This window comes from Dasypus novemcinctus, chromosome 20, assembly GCF_030445035.2.
Source record: "Dasypus novemcinctus isolate mDasNov1 chromosome 20, mDasNov1.1.hap2, whole genome shotgun sequence".
In the NCBI taxonomy this organism is placed as follows: Eukaryota; Metazoa; Chordata; class Mammalia; order Cingulata; family Dasypodidae; genus Dasypus; species Dasypus novemcinctus.
In genome coordinates, this window is record NC_080692.1 from 37,077,304 (window position 1) to 37,095,124 (window position 17,821).

General features: G+C 43.2%; 2 protein-coding genes across 3 annotated transcripts in view; one reads left to right on the forward strand and one right to left on the reverse strand.

Moving 5' to 3' along the window:
* The window catches only part of RERG (RAS like estrogen regulated growth inhibitor), a 133,113-nt gene extending 120,187 nt beyond the window's left edge, over positions 1 to 12,926 (reverse strand). The window contains exons 1-2 of the mRNA XM_004460310.5: positions 12,742 to 12,926; positions 8,886 to 9,048 (exon numbers count right to left, since the gene is read on the reverse strand). Of these exons, the coding sequence (XP_004460367.1) occupies positions 8,886 to 8,946 (61 nt within the window). The 5' untranslated portion in view covers positions 8,947 to 9,048; positions 12,742 to 12,926. The remainder of the gene's footprint in view (positions 1 to 8,885; positions 9,049 to 12,741) is intronic.
* Positions 12,306 to 17,821, forward strand: part of PTPRO (protein tyrosine phosphatase receptor type O) — a 329,014-nt gene continuing 323,498 nt past the window's right edge. The window contains exon 1 of one of the 2 annotated variants that reach the window (XM_071210181.1): positions 12,306 to 12,487. The gene's annotated coding sequence lies outside the window, so the exon portion shown is untranslated. The remainder of the gene's footprint in view (positions 12,488 to 17,821) is intronic. The other variant, XM_071210182.1, reaches the window with a different exon arrangement.

Here is a 17,821-nt window from a genome sequence, read left to right on the forward strand (position 1 = left end):
ACTGGAATTTTGGCTGTAAGGCCAGTACCACCTTGGAAATTTGGCTGATTTCCCCAAACCAATACGTTGGAGAAACTCCAGGAATGAAAAAGGGAAATCACAAGGACTACTTGTAATTTTCTTCGCTCCCTTCCCTCAAAATGCATCCTTGTCAGTTGCCAAGAAAACAAGTCAGGATGAAAATGGAACTGATGGATGGCTGATATTTAATAACAGGAAGAGTATTTCAATGAATAAATTAGTCATCAATTAAAATTAAAGAACAATTGAATAACTGAATTTTAATAATATATCCAATAGAAAGAGATAGTTCTTTTGACTTTGAAAAACAATTCTTGGTTTTATTTATTTGTTTATTTAGGTTTTTTCCAGTACTGTTTCCTCCCTAATCATATTTTTCTGAAGCAAAAAGCCTTACCTAAGAATTGGTCACTGCCAACTTAAAAAATATTTATCCAGCCACAAATAAACACATTTTGATTTTGATGATCTCTTTTTCTTTTCTCTTCCCTTCCCTTTCCTTTTCTCTGTCTAATTTCTCTCACCTTTGATTTTCTACCTGGACATGGAAGAATATTCAGCAATGACCTACGACTTGCATAGAGGTCTGATTTTTATACATATTGGCAGGTATATACCTGAAATTGAAAATACTCTTTTATTCCTCTGGAGTGGTAGAAACAAATGAAAAATAAACTCATCTAGGCTGTTTGCCTTTTTTCAATTTTCTATTTTTGTAGGTAAAGTAAGATTTAAGGGCGTGAAAGCCACAAGGAACCGTATTTTATGACAACAGGAAGGCTACTTTTCTAGCCCGAGAACCACCCAAACTTGTTTTAATGCCACTTTTCTCCTTTTGGCCCACTCCTTTCAAAACCAAGTATTTCTCTCACCAGCTACTGTAATAGGAACCAATGGACCTTATTTCTGATAATCCTTCCATTTCAAAGCCACTAAGCACAGGCTTCTCCTAACACACACAGACATATACACATACACATGCACACACATACATACGCACACACATATGCTCACACACACCCTCATTTCCAGGAACAGTGAAAGTTCTGCATCCACCTGAAATCCAATCAATCCCCTCTCTTCCCAAGACAAATAAATTTAAAGGAAACTTATCATTACTGTCACAGAATCTTAGGCCAATAATGCCCAAGACCTTGGAGATATGATTGTGACCTTAAAGAGGTAAAAACTGAGGCCTGGGCTGTTGACGGAGTTCCTTTGCATGCTGTATGCATAGCCAAAAAACTGTGCACAGCGGGTCCTCAGCCTGGCCCTGAAGCGTCAGGATTACTGAAGGCACAAGATAAATTGGCTGAGAGTCGATGTTAGTCACTGATTTTGAGGGGAAATCACTTTTATATTCAAGCAAACATGGATATATTATAGATTAATATAAAATTTTACATAGTTGATAATTTTATATAGTTAATAAACCATGCTAAATAATTACATGATTGTAATAAGATGCTTACATACCCCAAATCTCCTGGATCATTCTCTTCCTCTAACAGAAATATTTTGAAAACAAAGTATAAGAAGCATCATATTACACCTTTAGGTCTGTCTGAAGGAAATGGGAAATAGAAGAACTGGTGTATAGCTACTTCAGTAGAGAAAAAGTTCTAGAAGGCAAAAAGTCTATAGCATAAGCAAACTGACTATCTAAGATACTAAAAATATTGCTGTTTTTATTTAATATATATGAGATCTCAAAAACATACTCTAGCCAAATACACACATATGTTAAAGATATTTTGTGTGTGTAGCAGTTTGATATTATTGATGAATTCCAAAAAGAAATATTGTACTGTGTTTGTAAACTGATCTTTCCCTCTGGGCTTATTAAATTATATTGGAGCCATAGGTTTACTCAATTAAGTAATTATGTAAACCTCTTGTGCCAGTAGGGCAAAGAACAGAGTTAAGAGTTCTTAATGTTGGAGTTTTGATGTTGGAGTTTGATGATGAAGCTGGAACCCTGGGAAGTGAGGAACCCTGAACCCAGAGAGATGCAAGACCCTGGAAGGGAGGAACCCAGGAAGCCTGAACCCTCGCAGACATCAGCAGCCATCAAAGCCTATCTGAAAATAGACTTTGGTGAGGGAAGTAACTTATGCTTTATGACCTGTTATCTGTAAGCTCCTACCCCAAATAAATACCCTTTATGAAAACCAACCTGTTTCTGGGATTTTGCATCAGCACCCTTTGGCTGACTAATACAGAATTTGGTACCGAGGAGTAGGGAAGTGCTTTTGCAATTACCAAAATGCTGGAATGGTTTTATAAATGAGGAGTGTTTTTTGGATGAATTGTGAGACGCTTGATAGAAAAGGCCTATATTGCTTTGAAGAGACTGTTGTTAGCTATATGGATACTAAAGAGACTTTTTATGATGCCTTAGAAGTAAATGATGAAACTATTATTGGAAATTGGAGGAAAGGCAATCCATGTTTTACAGCTGCAGAGAAATTATCAAGATTAACTCCTGGTGTTTTATGGAAGGCAGAATTTGAAAATGGTGAGCCTGGGTATTCAGCTGAAGAAAATTCCAGACTAAACCCGGAGAATGGGGCTTGACTTTGCTTGCAGCTTACAGTAAAATGCTAGATGAGATAGATATGCTGAGGACTGAACTGTTGGGGACAAAAAGGACAGAAACTAATTATGGAAATTCCAAGCCTCTGGAAATCAAGCTCCTAGAAGAAAGTGCCCCATGGAGGATTTAAAACTTGGAACTTATAAATCAGTATTGAAGATGCAGTTATGTTGGAAAGACTTGTGGAAAGTTTTACTGTCTGATGGCTTGGACCTCTACTTCCTGCACCCTAAACCAACAGACTTTTTGAGAGAGCTGTATGAACGAAACCACTGTCAGCTTGGACTAAAAGGGAGATGTAAGGGAGAGATTGAAGGAGAAAGAGCTTCAAGAGGAAAACCATGGAAACTGAGATCTGGAATTAAGACTTTACCTTGGGCTAGGAGGGGAACCCCACCCATGTATAAAGAGAGGGTGAGTTTGCCCCATCAATTGAAGAGGGTGGATGTTCCTGTCAGATGTTCTGGGAGAGTTTAGCTGCCCCAGGGGTAAGGGAGGGGGGAGCACATTCCCCAAGGATTAGGGCGGTTAAGGTCAGCACCCTACATGTCTAAGAGGGGTGGACCTGTCCCCCAAAGGTTAGGGAAGGCCAGGCGGTCAACTCCTTGCTCTGAGAGGGTTGAGCCTGTATGCCAAAGGTTAGGGGGAATGTTGTCTTCACAACACTGTATGAGGGGGGTTAAGACTCTAACCCAAAGATCGGTTAAGATTTGGTAATCACCCTAACACTCTTTGAGGGAGAGATCTGGAGCTTGGTCTACACCCAGATGCTTGATGAGGGTGGGACCAAGAAAATGGCTGTTGGGCAAGCCTATGGAAAGGGTGAGTTCCCATAAGGCCCCAAGGAGAAAAAACCATCTTCCTAAGAATGACTCTCAGACTTTGAAATTGAACAGAGGATTCCCTGCAGGTCTACTGAACTGTAGAGGACCCATGACTCATGTTTCCCTCTCAATTTCTCCTTATTGTAATGAAAATGTCCATCCTTTGTCTGTGCATTTGTGTATTAGAAGCAGCTGAATTGTTTCATAAGTTTCAGAAGTCTATAGCAGACAGGGCTTTGCCCCAAGACAAACTGTATTTCTTTAAATTGGTTGTGATATGATTTAGTACTTGTATTGTAACTGATTTAAGTTTTTTTAAAAAATATTGTAATGTCTTTTTGGAATTCAGAGGGTGGAATATAGCAGTTTGATATTATTGATGAATTCCAAAAAGAAATATTGGACTATATTTGTAAACTGTCCTTTTCCTCTGGGCATATTAGATTATATTGGATTCATGGGTTTACTTGATTAAGTAATTATGTAAACCTCTTGTTCCAGTAGGGCATTGAGTCCCCTCCCTTTGGTGGGTGGGGACTCACAGATAAAAGGCATGGCAAAGGACAGAGTTAAGGGCTCTTAATGTTAGAGTTTTGATGTTGGAGTTTGATGATGAAGCTGGAGCCCTGGGAAGCAAGGAACCCTGAACCCAGAGAGAAGCAAGACCCTGGAAGGGAGGAACCCAGGAAGCCTGAACCCTCGCAGACATCGGTAGCCATCTTGCTCCAACACATGAAAATAGACTTTGGTGAGGGAAGTAACTTACGCTTTATGGCCTGGTATCTGTAAGCTACTACCCCAAATAAAAAGCCTTTATAAAAACCAACCCATTTCTGGAATTTGGCATCAGTACCCCTTTGGCCAACTAATACAGTGTGCTTATTGGAAAAGACACATTCAAAATAAGAATTGTCCCTATCCAACTTGAAGATAAAAAAAAAAAACTTTTCAAAACTTTTTATAATTGAGCATGAAAAAATGAAAGCAAATGAGAACAAGAAAAGAGGAAAAATAAATCACTTCTCTTAAGAGAAAGGGAAAAATCACAATCTTGTTTGTATTTGGTTCCCAATTTATAGCCCTGCAATTTGAGTCTACGCACTTCATGGATGAGTGCATCAATTGGCTTTTGAATTAGAGGATAGCATTACTCAATTAACTCTGACACTAGCCTTCTCAAGAAATATATTTAGCTATGGTGCATGGCATCTCATTCTAAAATGAGAATATCAACTGAGAGGCTAATTTAAATTTTAAGCCCTTTTTCTATCAGCCCCCCACACACATTTATTATAAATTTTAATAATGTGAATCCAGGAAGTGTTAGTTTATCCTACATAAATACGATGTGCATTCTAGGTTTACTGACAGGCCTTACTGCTTTAATTGCTCAGAGCCTGTCAAAACAGAGCCTGATGCACACAAGTAAGGAAATCTATGCACCACCTGTCACGTTATCAGTGTTTTACCCTTAACCAGGGAATGCAAATGGTTACCCTGCAGGGAGGGGGGAGATGGAGTGGGCTGGGGAGAAGCATCCCCACAGCAACCCCATGATGTCCCTAAGTCAGCAAGCTCACTTGATGACAGAATAGCAAAGGAAGAGTAGAAGGAAGAACCCTCCACACACAGCAGACCATGTCAATACCACTCAGTGCCAATGCACACACCTACACACACACATAGGACAATTTTTAAAATCAGTGATCCTTAATCATTAGCACCTTCTTAAATTGTGCCTGTGCTGACACTTCTGTGGTCAACCTGTCAACCAAAAAGTCCTGGCGAGTGTTAAATCCTCTTTTAAATATAGAAGGTCTACCTATTATCTGGGTTTAGGAAGCCACCTACCACATACTGGAAGCATTTTCAAGTTTAAGGTGTTGATTTAATGATAATATGCACGTATTTCTGGCCATTTTTCCAAGACTGAATATAAGCCACAAGATGTACTGTGATGATCATCTGTGGTCAAGCTGCAGTTGACATAAACCAGACTTTGGATTCAAGAGAGCAAGAGAGCAAGGGGGCGAGAGAGAGAGAGCATGCATGCTCGTGGAGGGTGTACTGAACAGGGATCTACAGTTTTTGCCTTATAAGCTTTTTCACTTTTACTGAAAACCAAAATACCTGCTTGAACATAAATGTCTTTGTAGGTTTTAATGAGAGAACTTACAAAACAAAAGGAGCATACCTCAAAAAGTTATGATAATGTAAGCTAACCCTTGAGCATGTACCATGTGGCAGGTGCTATTCTAAGCAACTTGCTTGTAATAACTCACTGAGTCTTAATAACTCTTTGCAATAGGCACTATTTTATCCCTTTTAGAGTTGAGGAAACTTCCCAAGGTTGCCAAGTCCACACAGCTAGTAAAGGGTGGCATGAGAATGAAATCTAGTGTTTGACTCCAGACCCAGGTCATGATCTTGATTTTAAGCTGCACCACTCTATGTTAGCAAATGGGCAATATGGCCCTATGTACTCCATTTGGCATTCAATGTGGGAAAGAGTAGAGGGTGCAGGAAAGACTTGAGGGCTCTGAAGAAATTCACGCAGACACAAGTCAGCTCAGAGATGCTCAGCTTCCACCCTTCCAAGATCTCAATCTGACTCTTAGGAACACTCAACCAGCTGGATGTTTGGAGAGAAATTAGATTGTAACTCCTGAAAAATACCCACAGCTCAGATGACATACCTGATTGAGCCCCTTAAAAACTCATAAGCCATGCTTGGGGGCATCTCAGTAAGTGAGGAGCTACAGCTGAGTTCCAGCAAATAAAATTTCTTGCAGACTTACAAAAACAAATGACTTATAATACTGATATCATCTCTACAATAGAAAGGGGAACATGTGGCACAATGACCATGCAGAAATAGCGTTTATCCATATTAATAAAGATTTAGAATAAACACAAATGTGTTATTGCTATAGTCTGCTTACAGAGTTGCTAGATATGAAGTAGCCTATGCTATTTTCACTGAGCCATGGCAAAAGGTCTCAGAATTGTCTCTGTGCATACATAGAATGGTACTACTTAATCATTGCCAAGTGTGGTGACAAGGGCTCGGGGAAACAGTCTATTGTTGAAGTAGGAAAACACTATGTATAGAGGACAGACAAAAAGGCAATTGTTTAAAAGCATGTAGTCTATTGTAATTTTCACCTAAATGAAAAAAAAATACAAATAATGGCAGGTATATAAGGTAGTAGAAAATCCTGTCCATGGAAGAGTCACTAACTGAGAGCCATAGAATTTTAGGGCTAGAAAGGACCTTGGTAAACAAGCTCAATCGCTGAATTTTACATGCATTAGGACCAAGGATATCAGAGTTTGCTCTTTGGTGTGCAGGTGTTAACTCCTGTTCTGGGAGGAAGGAATCACCTAGGGAGAGTGTGTGGCCCAATTTTTAAGAGGTGGGCAGATAAAGAGCAGCACATGAAGGCAGCTGATCAGGCGTGATGGACTGTAGAGTTCAAGCCAGGAAGTGTTATGTCATAGAGGCTAGGGAAGGAAGGAAGTTTTGGAAATAATAAGTGGTTAACTGTGCCAAATGGTAAAACAAGATCTTAGAAGATCAAAACTGGAAAATCTTCATTAGATTTGTTGGTTGCTGATAGGCGGGGACACGCAGCAGAAGCAGTTACAGGAGCAGGCTCTCAATGGAAGAGTACCATGTTCTCAGCAACGGATGGAGGGTCAGAAAAGCTAAGACTGCAAGGCAAAGTCCGCTCTCAATAGACCTGAAGAAAAGATGGAGCAGTGAAATGCTTAAGGAGAAACAGCCATTAGACACTGGGAAGAATAACTGTCACAATCACTGAAAGAACCTGGGGAAAGACAAAGGAAACTGGAATCTACACTTAGGCTGATAGATCTGCCTGGAATCAAAGGAGGCACACCGTGTGTCAGACATAATGTAGATGGGCGAGAGATGGGTATCCACACAGTTAAGCTGTTCTCTCGGATGGATTTTTGTTTTTATGCCTAGCTTCTTATTCATGTGGACTTTATTTTGGTAAATGGTACACAGTTCAACAACCCATCCCCTTGCTGCAGATGGTAAGTTCTGAATGAATGAATAAGCAGCAGCAGCCCCCAGCCTGCCCTTCCCTCAACGAGGGCCTTCAACGAGCTCGTGTGGGCAGCACAGATCTTCCCACACACGCCCTTCCTGCCATCCTCCACTCACTGGAACAGTTTCCTCATTCTCCAGACTCACAAATTAGATTCTCACGCCATCAGGAAACACAGGAGATTAATGGGGAGGAATTTGACTATCTTCAATCTTGTAAAGGCTGGCAGTTTCTTAGCCTTGTGCTTGGTTTCTGCCAGAAGAAAAAGCAAGCAGCAAGTAGAAGAAAAGGGTGATGGCAGAAAAGAGTAGCCTTGAAAAATTACAGAGAGAGACAGAAAGAGAAAGGGGGAGAAACTTAGAAGAGAGAAGATTATTGCTGAAATCTAACCAGAGTGCCAGGTTAGGAAAGAAAGGTGGATTACAGAATTGAAAGGTTCTAATGTGTGTTTGTTTACGATTACATGGATTAGCTGTAGTACTGGGTTATCCAGTTCATTTCCCAAAGGGGCTTTCTTCTATAAACACCCCCCTACCAGATACGTTTGGATCTTTTCCGGGCAACCAAAAAGCTTTGCAAGATAAATTAGTGTTCTTCCCTCCAGTAAGAGGTCAAGGCAACATTATTTGACAATCCATGTCACCCTGATATTTCAGCAACATCTACCATAGCAATCTTTAACCATAAGACCTAAAGTATGTTTTTCAAATTGGATTAGGTACATGCTCACTTCTCCCATTTCACTCTTAAAGGTCTACAAACCTTTTCACAGATGGTGAATGAAAAAGCCTCTGAATTATTGATGTTAGCCAGATTTTGATCATTTAAATTCACCTCAATAGCTGTCTTGCTTTATGTCATGCAGTCCTAACTTTTCATCAGTCCTCTCCAAATTTAGAAGTTTTGGGAAATAATGCAAATCCACTTCTGGTAGAGATGTATTCATTCCACAAACATTTATTAGGAACCCAGTACATGGTTGACATTGTGGCTGGTTGCTGAGACTATCAAGACAAGTGAGATGCAAAATCCATTTCTCAAGATCTCACAGGGTAGAGGGAAAAGAGAAACATGTTTTTTTAAAAATTTCTACAATCTGATTTCTTCAGTGATTTCGTTTAATATTCTCCCTGAGAATCCCAAGACCTATGATGTGAGTACTGCCTGATGCGTTATCAGCAAAGCTGCTTTCCCATAACCAGGGAAAAGGATATACAAAGCTCATCATTTGAAATATAAATGTTCTGGATAAAGAGAAATACTTCACCTAAAAGAGCATCACACAAGAGCAAGAGAACTGCCAACCCTACCCCTGTCCAATCACAGAAGGCAGGAACAAGAAACACATACACACAACAAAACTCTTACCTGACTTGCCCACTCCTGCTCTTCCAAATATCGCCAATTTGACCTCTGCACTTTTAGCCATGATGAGTATCGGCAGACAATTCACTACTGTCAGAACCAAAGAGCTGAGCAAATCTTTCTGGTTCCAGCCTTTGGATTCACCATACCATTGCAAATCTTGAGTCTACAATCCTCAAACAAAAGAGATTTGAGAATTCATGAGTGACTGGAAAAAGAAATTAATATTTGTCAAACATCTGTCATATGCCAGCCACCGTTCACTTTGTCAACATTTTCTCATTTGCTCTTCACCACTACCCTGTGAGAGGAGTATAGTAACTGTAAATTGTGCAACTAAAAAATGGCTGAACCATGACTACAAGCTAAGTCTGTTTGGTTCTAAAACCTGCATTTTCACTACACACAATCGCATTTTGTAAATTACTTCCTCAAGGAACTGTTTTACGAAGGCATTGTGTGTTGGCAGTAATTAATAACAAATGTTTCAAGTACATGATTACATGCATTTACCATGAGTCTATAAACATTCAATGTACAAACACACATGATGGGGAGAGTATTTTCATGTGGGCAGCATAAGAGACATTCACATTAGTCAAGCCCAGAGTATCACAATTGCATTTTGCTTTTCCAAGTTAAATTTTATCCTGATTCACCCTAATGGCCATGATCAAGCAAACCCAGACACAAAAAGACAAATACTGTATGATCACACTACTATGAACTAAATATATTGTATGATTCCACATATAGAAAATGTAAATATAAATCAATTTATAAAGATGGAAAAAAGATTGATACACATGTTCTAGGAATTGATACATAGCATCCAGATTATATTTTCATATCTTTCTGGGCACAATACCCTGGCACACAAAAGATGAATGCCATGCCTGAGTTCCAATTCCTTTTCTATGATTTACTTCACACAAATTAGTCTATGGCATTGTCCTGACACTTGGTAAATGACATTATATCCAGTATAAGCCCAGTCTATATAGATGGGTGCTTTAAGAATGACACTTAGAATCTTAGTTCCATGGCAAGGTAAAGTTGGAAACAGCTTGCAGTCAACAAATGGGATCCTCCAGCCACTACAGGAATCCTTCTGTACCCCCAGATGGACAGGCTGTATCTGATTTACCACTGTCCAGACCTGGGGTTCCTTACTTCTGAAGGCTGCTTCATTTAGCCAGCCACCACCAGTTAGAACTACCTTTCTCATACTGAGCTCTAATCTGTCTCTATGACCTCCACACATTTGTCGGGATTCAAAATACGTCAACTTTTTTCCCCCCCACTCAGAACCTTTCAAGTAGCCTAGCAGCTATAGGACCCTTCACCCTGCCCTAAGCTTCTATTTTCTAGGGAAATGAGGCCCAGCATCTTCATGTGTTCGTCACAGGTACATATGTTCTTGTTTTTGTTTTATGGGCCCTCACCTTCCCTTTCGCTATATGCAGAACTCTCCTCTGAGGCTCACCACTTTAGCATCTCTCGAAAAGTGGCATCTACTGAATCCTTTATTCAAGATGTGAGCTGACAAACTGACACAGCAAAAGTCCACTGAGGTACCCTTTATCTGGGCCTTGTGGCTATATTGTGGCACTGTCACTCTCATTAAGGTTCACATCTTTGATGTCAACTGCAGATTCCCCCTTCAGAACTTCTGCGATCAACATTTTAAACCTAAACCTAAGAATTCACTTTCATTCTTATTAAACTTAATCTCATCAGTCTTTGTTTCATCCATTTTTCTAGTCTGTAAAGGTATTTTCACAACACAGATCTATCATCTACGCACGTCATCTGCTCCCACCAGCTTTCCGTCACCTACAGATTTAAAAAGGAGCTTCTAAGAGAAAGAAAGAAGTGAAAATCCTTCTGAAAATGTATTTTAACAGAGGTTGTTAACATGCAGTTGTTTTCTCCATTTTGCATTTAAGCCCTCACCCTCTACCTAACACATTTTGCATTTGCTGATTTCCAAAGCGCCAGTGCTTCCTCGGAAGCATGAAAAGGTCAACACTAACATTTGCTACTGTTTGCTTCATCCCCCATAATGAAAACTTTCTTAGTAATCAGTAATATTACTAACCCCAGAAGCTTTACCATCTGCGATCTGTCTAGTCCCATACTTTTGGCTAAAGATAAAAGGATTTCCTTGTCATTTTATATGCATACATTACCAAAAAATCCTCATGTTTAAGGTCGAGTGCTTCATCAGAAAGCAGCACAGCCGCATAATATATCCAGATATATTCATCATATAAATTCTAGATGAGAAAAGCCTGTGGCAAGCACTTCTTTGAAACACAGAACATGCAAATATCTGGAGCTTGAGTAAACAATAATTTGCTATTTCATACAAAGCCATTCAGTCCCATGTGTATAAAATCCAAGTCATCATTTATCAGATTTATGGCTGCTCCATGAAAGTAGCCATCGAATGTGATTTAAAAAAGCATTTTTAAACCAAATATTTCAATAACTTCCAAAGGGCCTCAGAGACATAGGAATTTCACATCAGAAAGAGAAATTGTGTGTGGCTTTTTTTTTCATTTACAACCTAATAAAGTTGCAGCTGGTTAGTGTCAGCCTTATGTTATGTTCAAAAACAAATCACTTAAAGGAAGACACGAAACTGACATAGGTGCTTCAACATTTTATTTCTCACTTGAAAATGTGAAAAGTTTCATTTGACAAAGACAGAAGACAAGGATAAATGTGTAAATTGTTGTAATAAATGACCTGGTCCCAAGTTTCTGCTGTTCAAAATAATTCATAACCTGAATTATCTGGGATCTAAGAAAACTCATTTGCTCTGGTGTTGTTGCGCATAAATATGCCAGCTGGGTCTAGAAGCTGGCGTTCCCTTTTTCTGTGGACAGTGCTTTATTAGGACAAAAACTTCTGAATTCTTATCACTCTTAAAGCTAACGTTAAACCCAGATATTTAAGAGTTTAAAGTTGCAGAGATTTTTTTTCCACTAAACATAAAGTAACTAAAGGGAAACTTAAAAAAAAAAAAAGATTTTTAAAAAACCTAGCCTCCAAATCCTGTTATTTAACGCATTCACTGACTCATTCGGCCGGCCCTTCCTTATGCTGCATAATGCAATGTACTAAGTATGTAGGAACAAAAAGTGATTGCTTTCTAGGCGCTTGCAGTCTTTTAGACCTATTTGGACACACTAAAAACCTTTATCATGATTATGATTATTATTTAAGGAAAGGTTTCATTCATAATGAGTCATTCCCAAGACTATAGACTACACTTATCAAGGTTCATGCTTTCTACTTAGTCTTGGGTGAAAACCAAATAACCAAAGGAAAACAAGCATCTTCTCAAGGTAATTCGCTTTTCTAACTTCTGTATTTATGGACTCATCCAAAGCGCAGCTGGGGGTGGGGGGAAGCAGAGAACCTAGTCTGGTCGTGGGAATGCGGTTCTCTCGGGCCAGCCCTTCTCTAGCTCTGAAATCAAGTTTTCCTGGGCTCTCTAGCGGGACTCCCCCTCCTCTTATCACCACGCAGTCCCTCACAGCAGCGAGGACAACCGTACCAGCCCCTTGGCCAGAGCGTCGCTCTGGAAGCCACAGGTACCCTGGAACGGTAAACAGCCGCCGCGTCCGCGAGTGCCCGCGCTCACCTGGGGCGCGAGGCGGCGGGGGTCAGAAGGGCGTCCCGGGGCTCGGCCGGCGCGCGCTCCAGCTCCTTCTCCGCGCCCCGCAAAACCGCCCTGGGGGACCCGGGGACCACGAGGACTGGCCCAAGGGCCCGACGCTCCGGGGCTCGCAAGGGGCTGCAGGGGGCCGTCCCGAAGGCGACACCTGGGCACGTGAGTGGCACTCACCTGTTCACACCGCCCAGGCCCCGGGAGCGCCGCGGTCCCCGGCAAGTTCGGAGCCGGTCCCCGCCGCCAGAGCCCGCCGCGCCGCGCAGCTCAGCCCGCAGGGCGGCGTGCCCGAGTGGCTGCGATCGCGGGGGGAGGCGGCCGGCGCAGCAGGCGCGGGGGGCCCCGCGGCGGTCCCCGGACTCGCGCTCGCTCCCGCTAGCGGCCGAGGGACTGCGGCAGGACGCGAGCTCCGCGCCCGCGGCCTCTGCGCTCCGCTGCGGGGCTGCTGCGGTGCGGCGCTCCGGCGCCCCCTAGCGGGCCAGGCCCCGCCGCGCTGCCGCCTCCCGGGCGGGGACGCCAGACAGCCGCCGTGCGCGTCGTGCCCCGGGCAGGCTCCCCTCTCAGGCCGCGAGTTTCTCCCCGAGAGAAGGCTCTTCTTAGTTCAGACCTGGCGTGTGAGAGCATCGCTGTGTGGTGGTTTCTAGTCCTGGCTTAAAATGATCCTCACGATATCCTTGAGATATTTCTAGGTGTCCCCATGATATCCAAGAGGAAACTGAAAGAAGATAAACAAGGGGTCCCAGGCTGGTACGGGGTAGGGTTGAAATGAAATCCAGCCAGAATGGAGGCTGACAGGTAAGAAGGACGTAAACACGGAGTTCGACTGAAATGTGACTGTATATCTGAGAAAGCTCCAACAAGCTTCATGCTCTCCCTACAAGAGCAACACTCAGAGGATTCGAATTTGAGTCACACCCTGTGGTAGCTTGAAACCTGGACCCTAATTTAGACATGTGTTTTTTTTCAAGATTTATTTGTGTATTTTTGCCCTTCCCCCACCCTGCTGTTTTGCTGTCTGTGTCCATGTGCTGTGTGATCTTCTGTATCTATTTCTCTTTTTGTCTTCTCGTTTTTTTATCCTCTAGGATTTACCAGGATTCGATCCTGGGGACCCCTGATGTGGAGAGAGGTTCCCTGTCAGCTGCACCACCTCAGTTCCTGGTTTCTTTGTCTCTCTTTTTGTTGTGTCATCACCTTGCTGTGTGACTCACTTGCACGGGCGCTGGCTCACCGCATGCTGCTCAGCTTGCTGCGCTGGCACTTGGCTCGCCGCGCGGGCACTCATGGGGGCATTCAGCTCACCGTGTGGACACTGGCTTGCTGTGCAGGCACGCTTTCTTTCTTCTTTTTCACCAAAAGACCCCAGGGATTGAACCCAGTTCCTCCCATATGGTAGGCGGAAGCTCTGTCACTTGCGTCACATCCGCTTCCCGACATGTTCTTAATCTTAGTCTGGGTCCTTGTGGGTATTTATTGTAAATAGGTTCACTTGAAGATGCTTTGTTCAGTTAAGGTGTAGCCCAAGTGCTTTCATCTGGACTAGTGGAGCCTTTACTAGCAGAAGAAATTTGGGCCTGGCAAAAGCCATGGGAGAATCCAGAAGCCAAAAGTCAGTGGGTACCTGGGAGAGAAAGGAGAGGACATCACCGTGTGACATAGAAGCCAAAGGGCCCAAGGATTGCTGGCCAGACGGAAGGCTAGCAGGAAGGCGCTTGCCTCTTAGCCTCTGAAGCCCTACGCCAATAAATTCCTGTAGTTAGGCCAACCCTTTGTGCGATATTTGTCTTAGCAGCCTGGCAAACTGAGCCATGCCCCCATCACCATCAAAACCCAACAAAGACGACTACTATTTGTGCTGTGCATGGCGGCTTTCACAGCCCTCATCTCATGTGTTATTTACATGTTCCCTTGAGGAGAGCACTGGTATGATACTGTAGCAGATTGATATGGTTTATGAATTCCTAAAATAGATACTGGATTATGTTTGTAAACTGGTCTGTACTTGGGCATGATTAAATTATGATTAGGACTTTGATTGGGCCATGTCAGTAGGGTGTTGAGTCCCAACCTCTTGGTGGGTGGGGACTCAACAGAAAAAAGACATGGCAAAGGACAGAGTTGGAGTTTTGATGTTGGAGTTTTGATGCTGGAGTCTGAGTTGGAGCCCTGGAAAGTAAGCACACAGAGGAGCTCGGTCATGAGGAAAGAGAGAAGGCTCTGGGAAGAGAAGCCATTCACCTAAGAGTCTACAGCTGGCCTTGGGGAGATAATAGAGCAGCTGAGCAAGCCAGGGAAAAAAGGAACCCAGGAAGTCTGAACCCTGGCAGATGTTGGCAGCCATCTTGCTCCAACACATGGCAATAGACTTTGGTGAAGAAAGTAACTTGTGCTTTATGGCCTGGTAACTGTAAGCTTCTATCCCAAATAAATATTCTTATAAGAGCCAACAGCTTTTTGCATTTTGCATCAGCACCCTTTTGGGTGGCTAATACATTAGTTATTAGCTTTTCATGGAAGTGGAAGGTGCATTTCCAAGGATACATGATTTCCCAAAGACTGTGAAACCCCTGGGCAGAAGAGCAGAAAATGCTCAGGTTATTTCTTTTCCTTGAAATCTGGGAATTCTCACCAAGATACCAGGTGGGCCCCAGAAACTTCCTGAATATAGAGCAGAGAGGGGCCTGGAGCTGTATGTGGTTGGTGGGAGTGGTATAGCAATGGGACAGTTTCCAGGGTCCATACTGACCTCGGAAGCCACTGCTGCCATGAGCTTTGGGTCAGACTGAAGAAGTAGGTAGAGGTGTGGCCGAAAGAGTAAGTCTAGCTGAGCATGGGCTGGCCTGCTGAACTGAGAAGGCTCAAATACTGTATCCTCCATGACTTTCCTGATCACTTATTTACCCCCTTCCCCACTCCAACCTGCATTAGATGACTCAACTCTGTCTCATGACACCTGTGCTTTGTCATCGTGTCTAGTTTGTACTCATTTTCATTTCTCAGTCTTCTTCATCAAACTTTTTCTTAAGCAGATATCCTGAGATATAATTTATATACCTTTAATTTACTTATTTAAACATTGCAAGGCAGTGGTTTTTAGCATATTCTCAAATACATACAACCATCACCATTATCAATTTTGGAACATTTTCATCGCCTCAAAAAGAACCTTCATAACTGTTAGCTACTTGCGGCGGCTTGCTCGGTCGGTAGAGGTGGGGTCTGGCTGCGGACGAGGGGTCGGTCCAGCTTGGGACGAGGGGTCGGTCCCGCTTGGGACGAGGGGTCGGTCCGGCAGCAGACGAGGGGTCGGTCTCACAGGGGTTGCGCGGTTCGGCTGACGGGGTCGCCCGGCGAAGCCTGCGACGAAGGGGTCGCCCGGAGAAGCAGGCGACGAACTGGGGACAAGGGAGGCCAGGCCCTTGTCGGGGGCTCTCAGGACTGGAGGGCGCACTGCAGAAGAACTACCGTGGAGACAAGGTAAACACGCAAGTCCACTTTATTGAGGGAGAGGCAACAGTTTTATAGGGGCTGGGGAAGGCTGATTGGTCGAAGCCATGCCCTGTTCTGATTGGTTGCTGGAGAAAGGTCAGTGGGAGGTACTGGAAGGGGGAGGGGTGGTGGTTGGGGATTGGCTGTTGCTGTTGCTGGGGGAAGGGGCAGGGTTTAGGGATTGGTGGCTGCTGTTGCTGGGGTAGAGGGCAGACTTGAGTTTCCCGCCCACGCCTGGCTGTTGCTGCTGTGGGGGGGGGGGGGGGGAGGGGAAAAGGGCGGACTGGAATTTTCCACCCTGCACCTGCGCAGGGAGAAAGAAGAAGAAGGCATCGTGTGGCGCTATCTGGGAGGAGGGGCGGCCACGGAAGCATGGCTGCCGAGAAGGGGAGACCCGAGGGCACTCTGCGCCCATGCCGAGCTTCCTTCAGGGGTGGCGGTGGGCCCGACCAACCACCCTATTATGGGGGCAGCGGTTTGGAATAGGCCTACCGCAGCCGCCGCCCCCCGCCAGGTCAGCAAACCACACTTTAGCCCGAGGGGTGACCGCAGCTACTCTACTCCCATCCCCACTCCCCATCCTCAAACCTCAACAGTGATTAATCTACTTTCTGTCTCTATAGATTTCCCTATTCTGCATATTTCATCTCAATGAATCATATAATATGGGTTTTGTGTGTGTGACTGGCTTCTTTCACTCAACATAACGTTTTCCAGGTTCATCCTATGTTGTAGCTTTTATCGGTATTTTATTCCTTCTTAAGGCCGAATAATGAATGTTCCATTATCCGTTCATCAGTTTATGGTCATTTGAGTTGTTTCTGGCTTTTAACTATTATGAATAATGCTACTATAAATATTTATGTACAAGTTTTTGTGGACATATGTTTTCATTTCTCTTGGGAATGTACCTAGGAGAGGAAGTGCTAGTCATATGTTTAATTGTTTTGAGGAACTGCCAAACTGTTTTCCAAAGTTGCTGCACCTGTACTGTTTTACATTTCCACCAGCAATGTATTAAGGCAACCAATTTCTCCACATTGATGGCCAACACTTGTTTATCTGCACTTTTGATTCTAGTCATTCTAGTGCATGTGCAGTGATACCTTTTTTTAAAAAGATTTGTTTATTTATATCCCCCCTTGTCTGCCCTCTGTATCTACTCACTATGTATTCTTCTGTGTCTGCTTATCTTCTCTTCAGGCAGCACTAGGAACCAATCCTGGGACCTTCCAGGGTTGGTGTGAGGTGCTCAGTCACTTGTGCCACCTCAGCTCCCTGGTCTGCTGTATCTGTTATTGTCTCTCCTCTATGTCTCTTTTTTTGCATCACCTTGCTGCACCATCTTGCCTTCACCAGAAGGCCCCAGGAATCAAACCCTGGACCTCCCATGTGGTAGATGGGAGCCCAATTGCTTGAGTCACATCTGCTTCCCCGAAGTGATATCATATTGTGGTTTTGATTTGCCTTTGGCTGATGACTAATGAGGTCAAGTGTCTTTTCATGTGCTTATTGGCCATTGTATATCTTCCTTAGAGAAGTGTCTAATCAGATCCTTTGCCCATTTTTCCATTGGTTTTTGTCTTTTTGTCATTGAATTGTAGAAGTTCTTTATATATTCTGGATACACATCCCTTATCAGATATATGGTTTGAAAATATCTTCTCCCATTGTGTGGGTTATCTTTTTGCTTTCTTCCTGGTATCCTTTGAAGCACGCTTAAAAAAATTCATGAAGTCCAGTATTCTCTATGTTTTCCTCTTTGTTG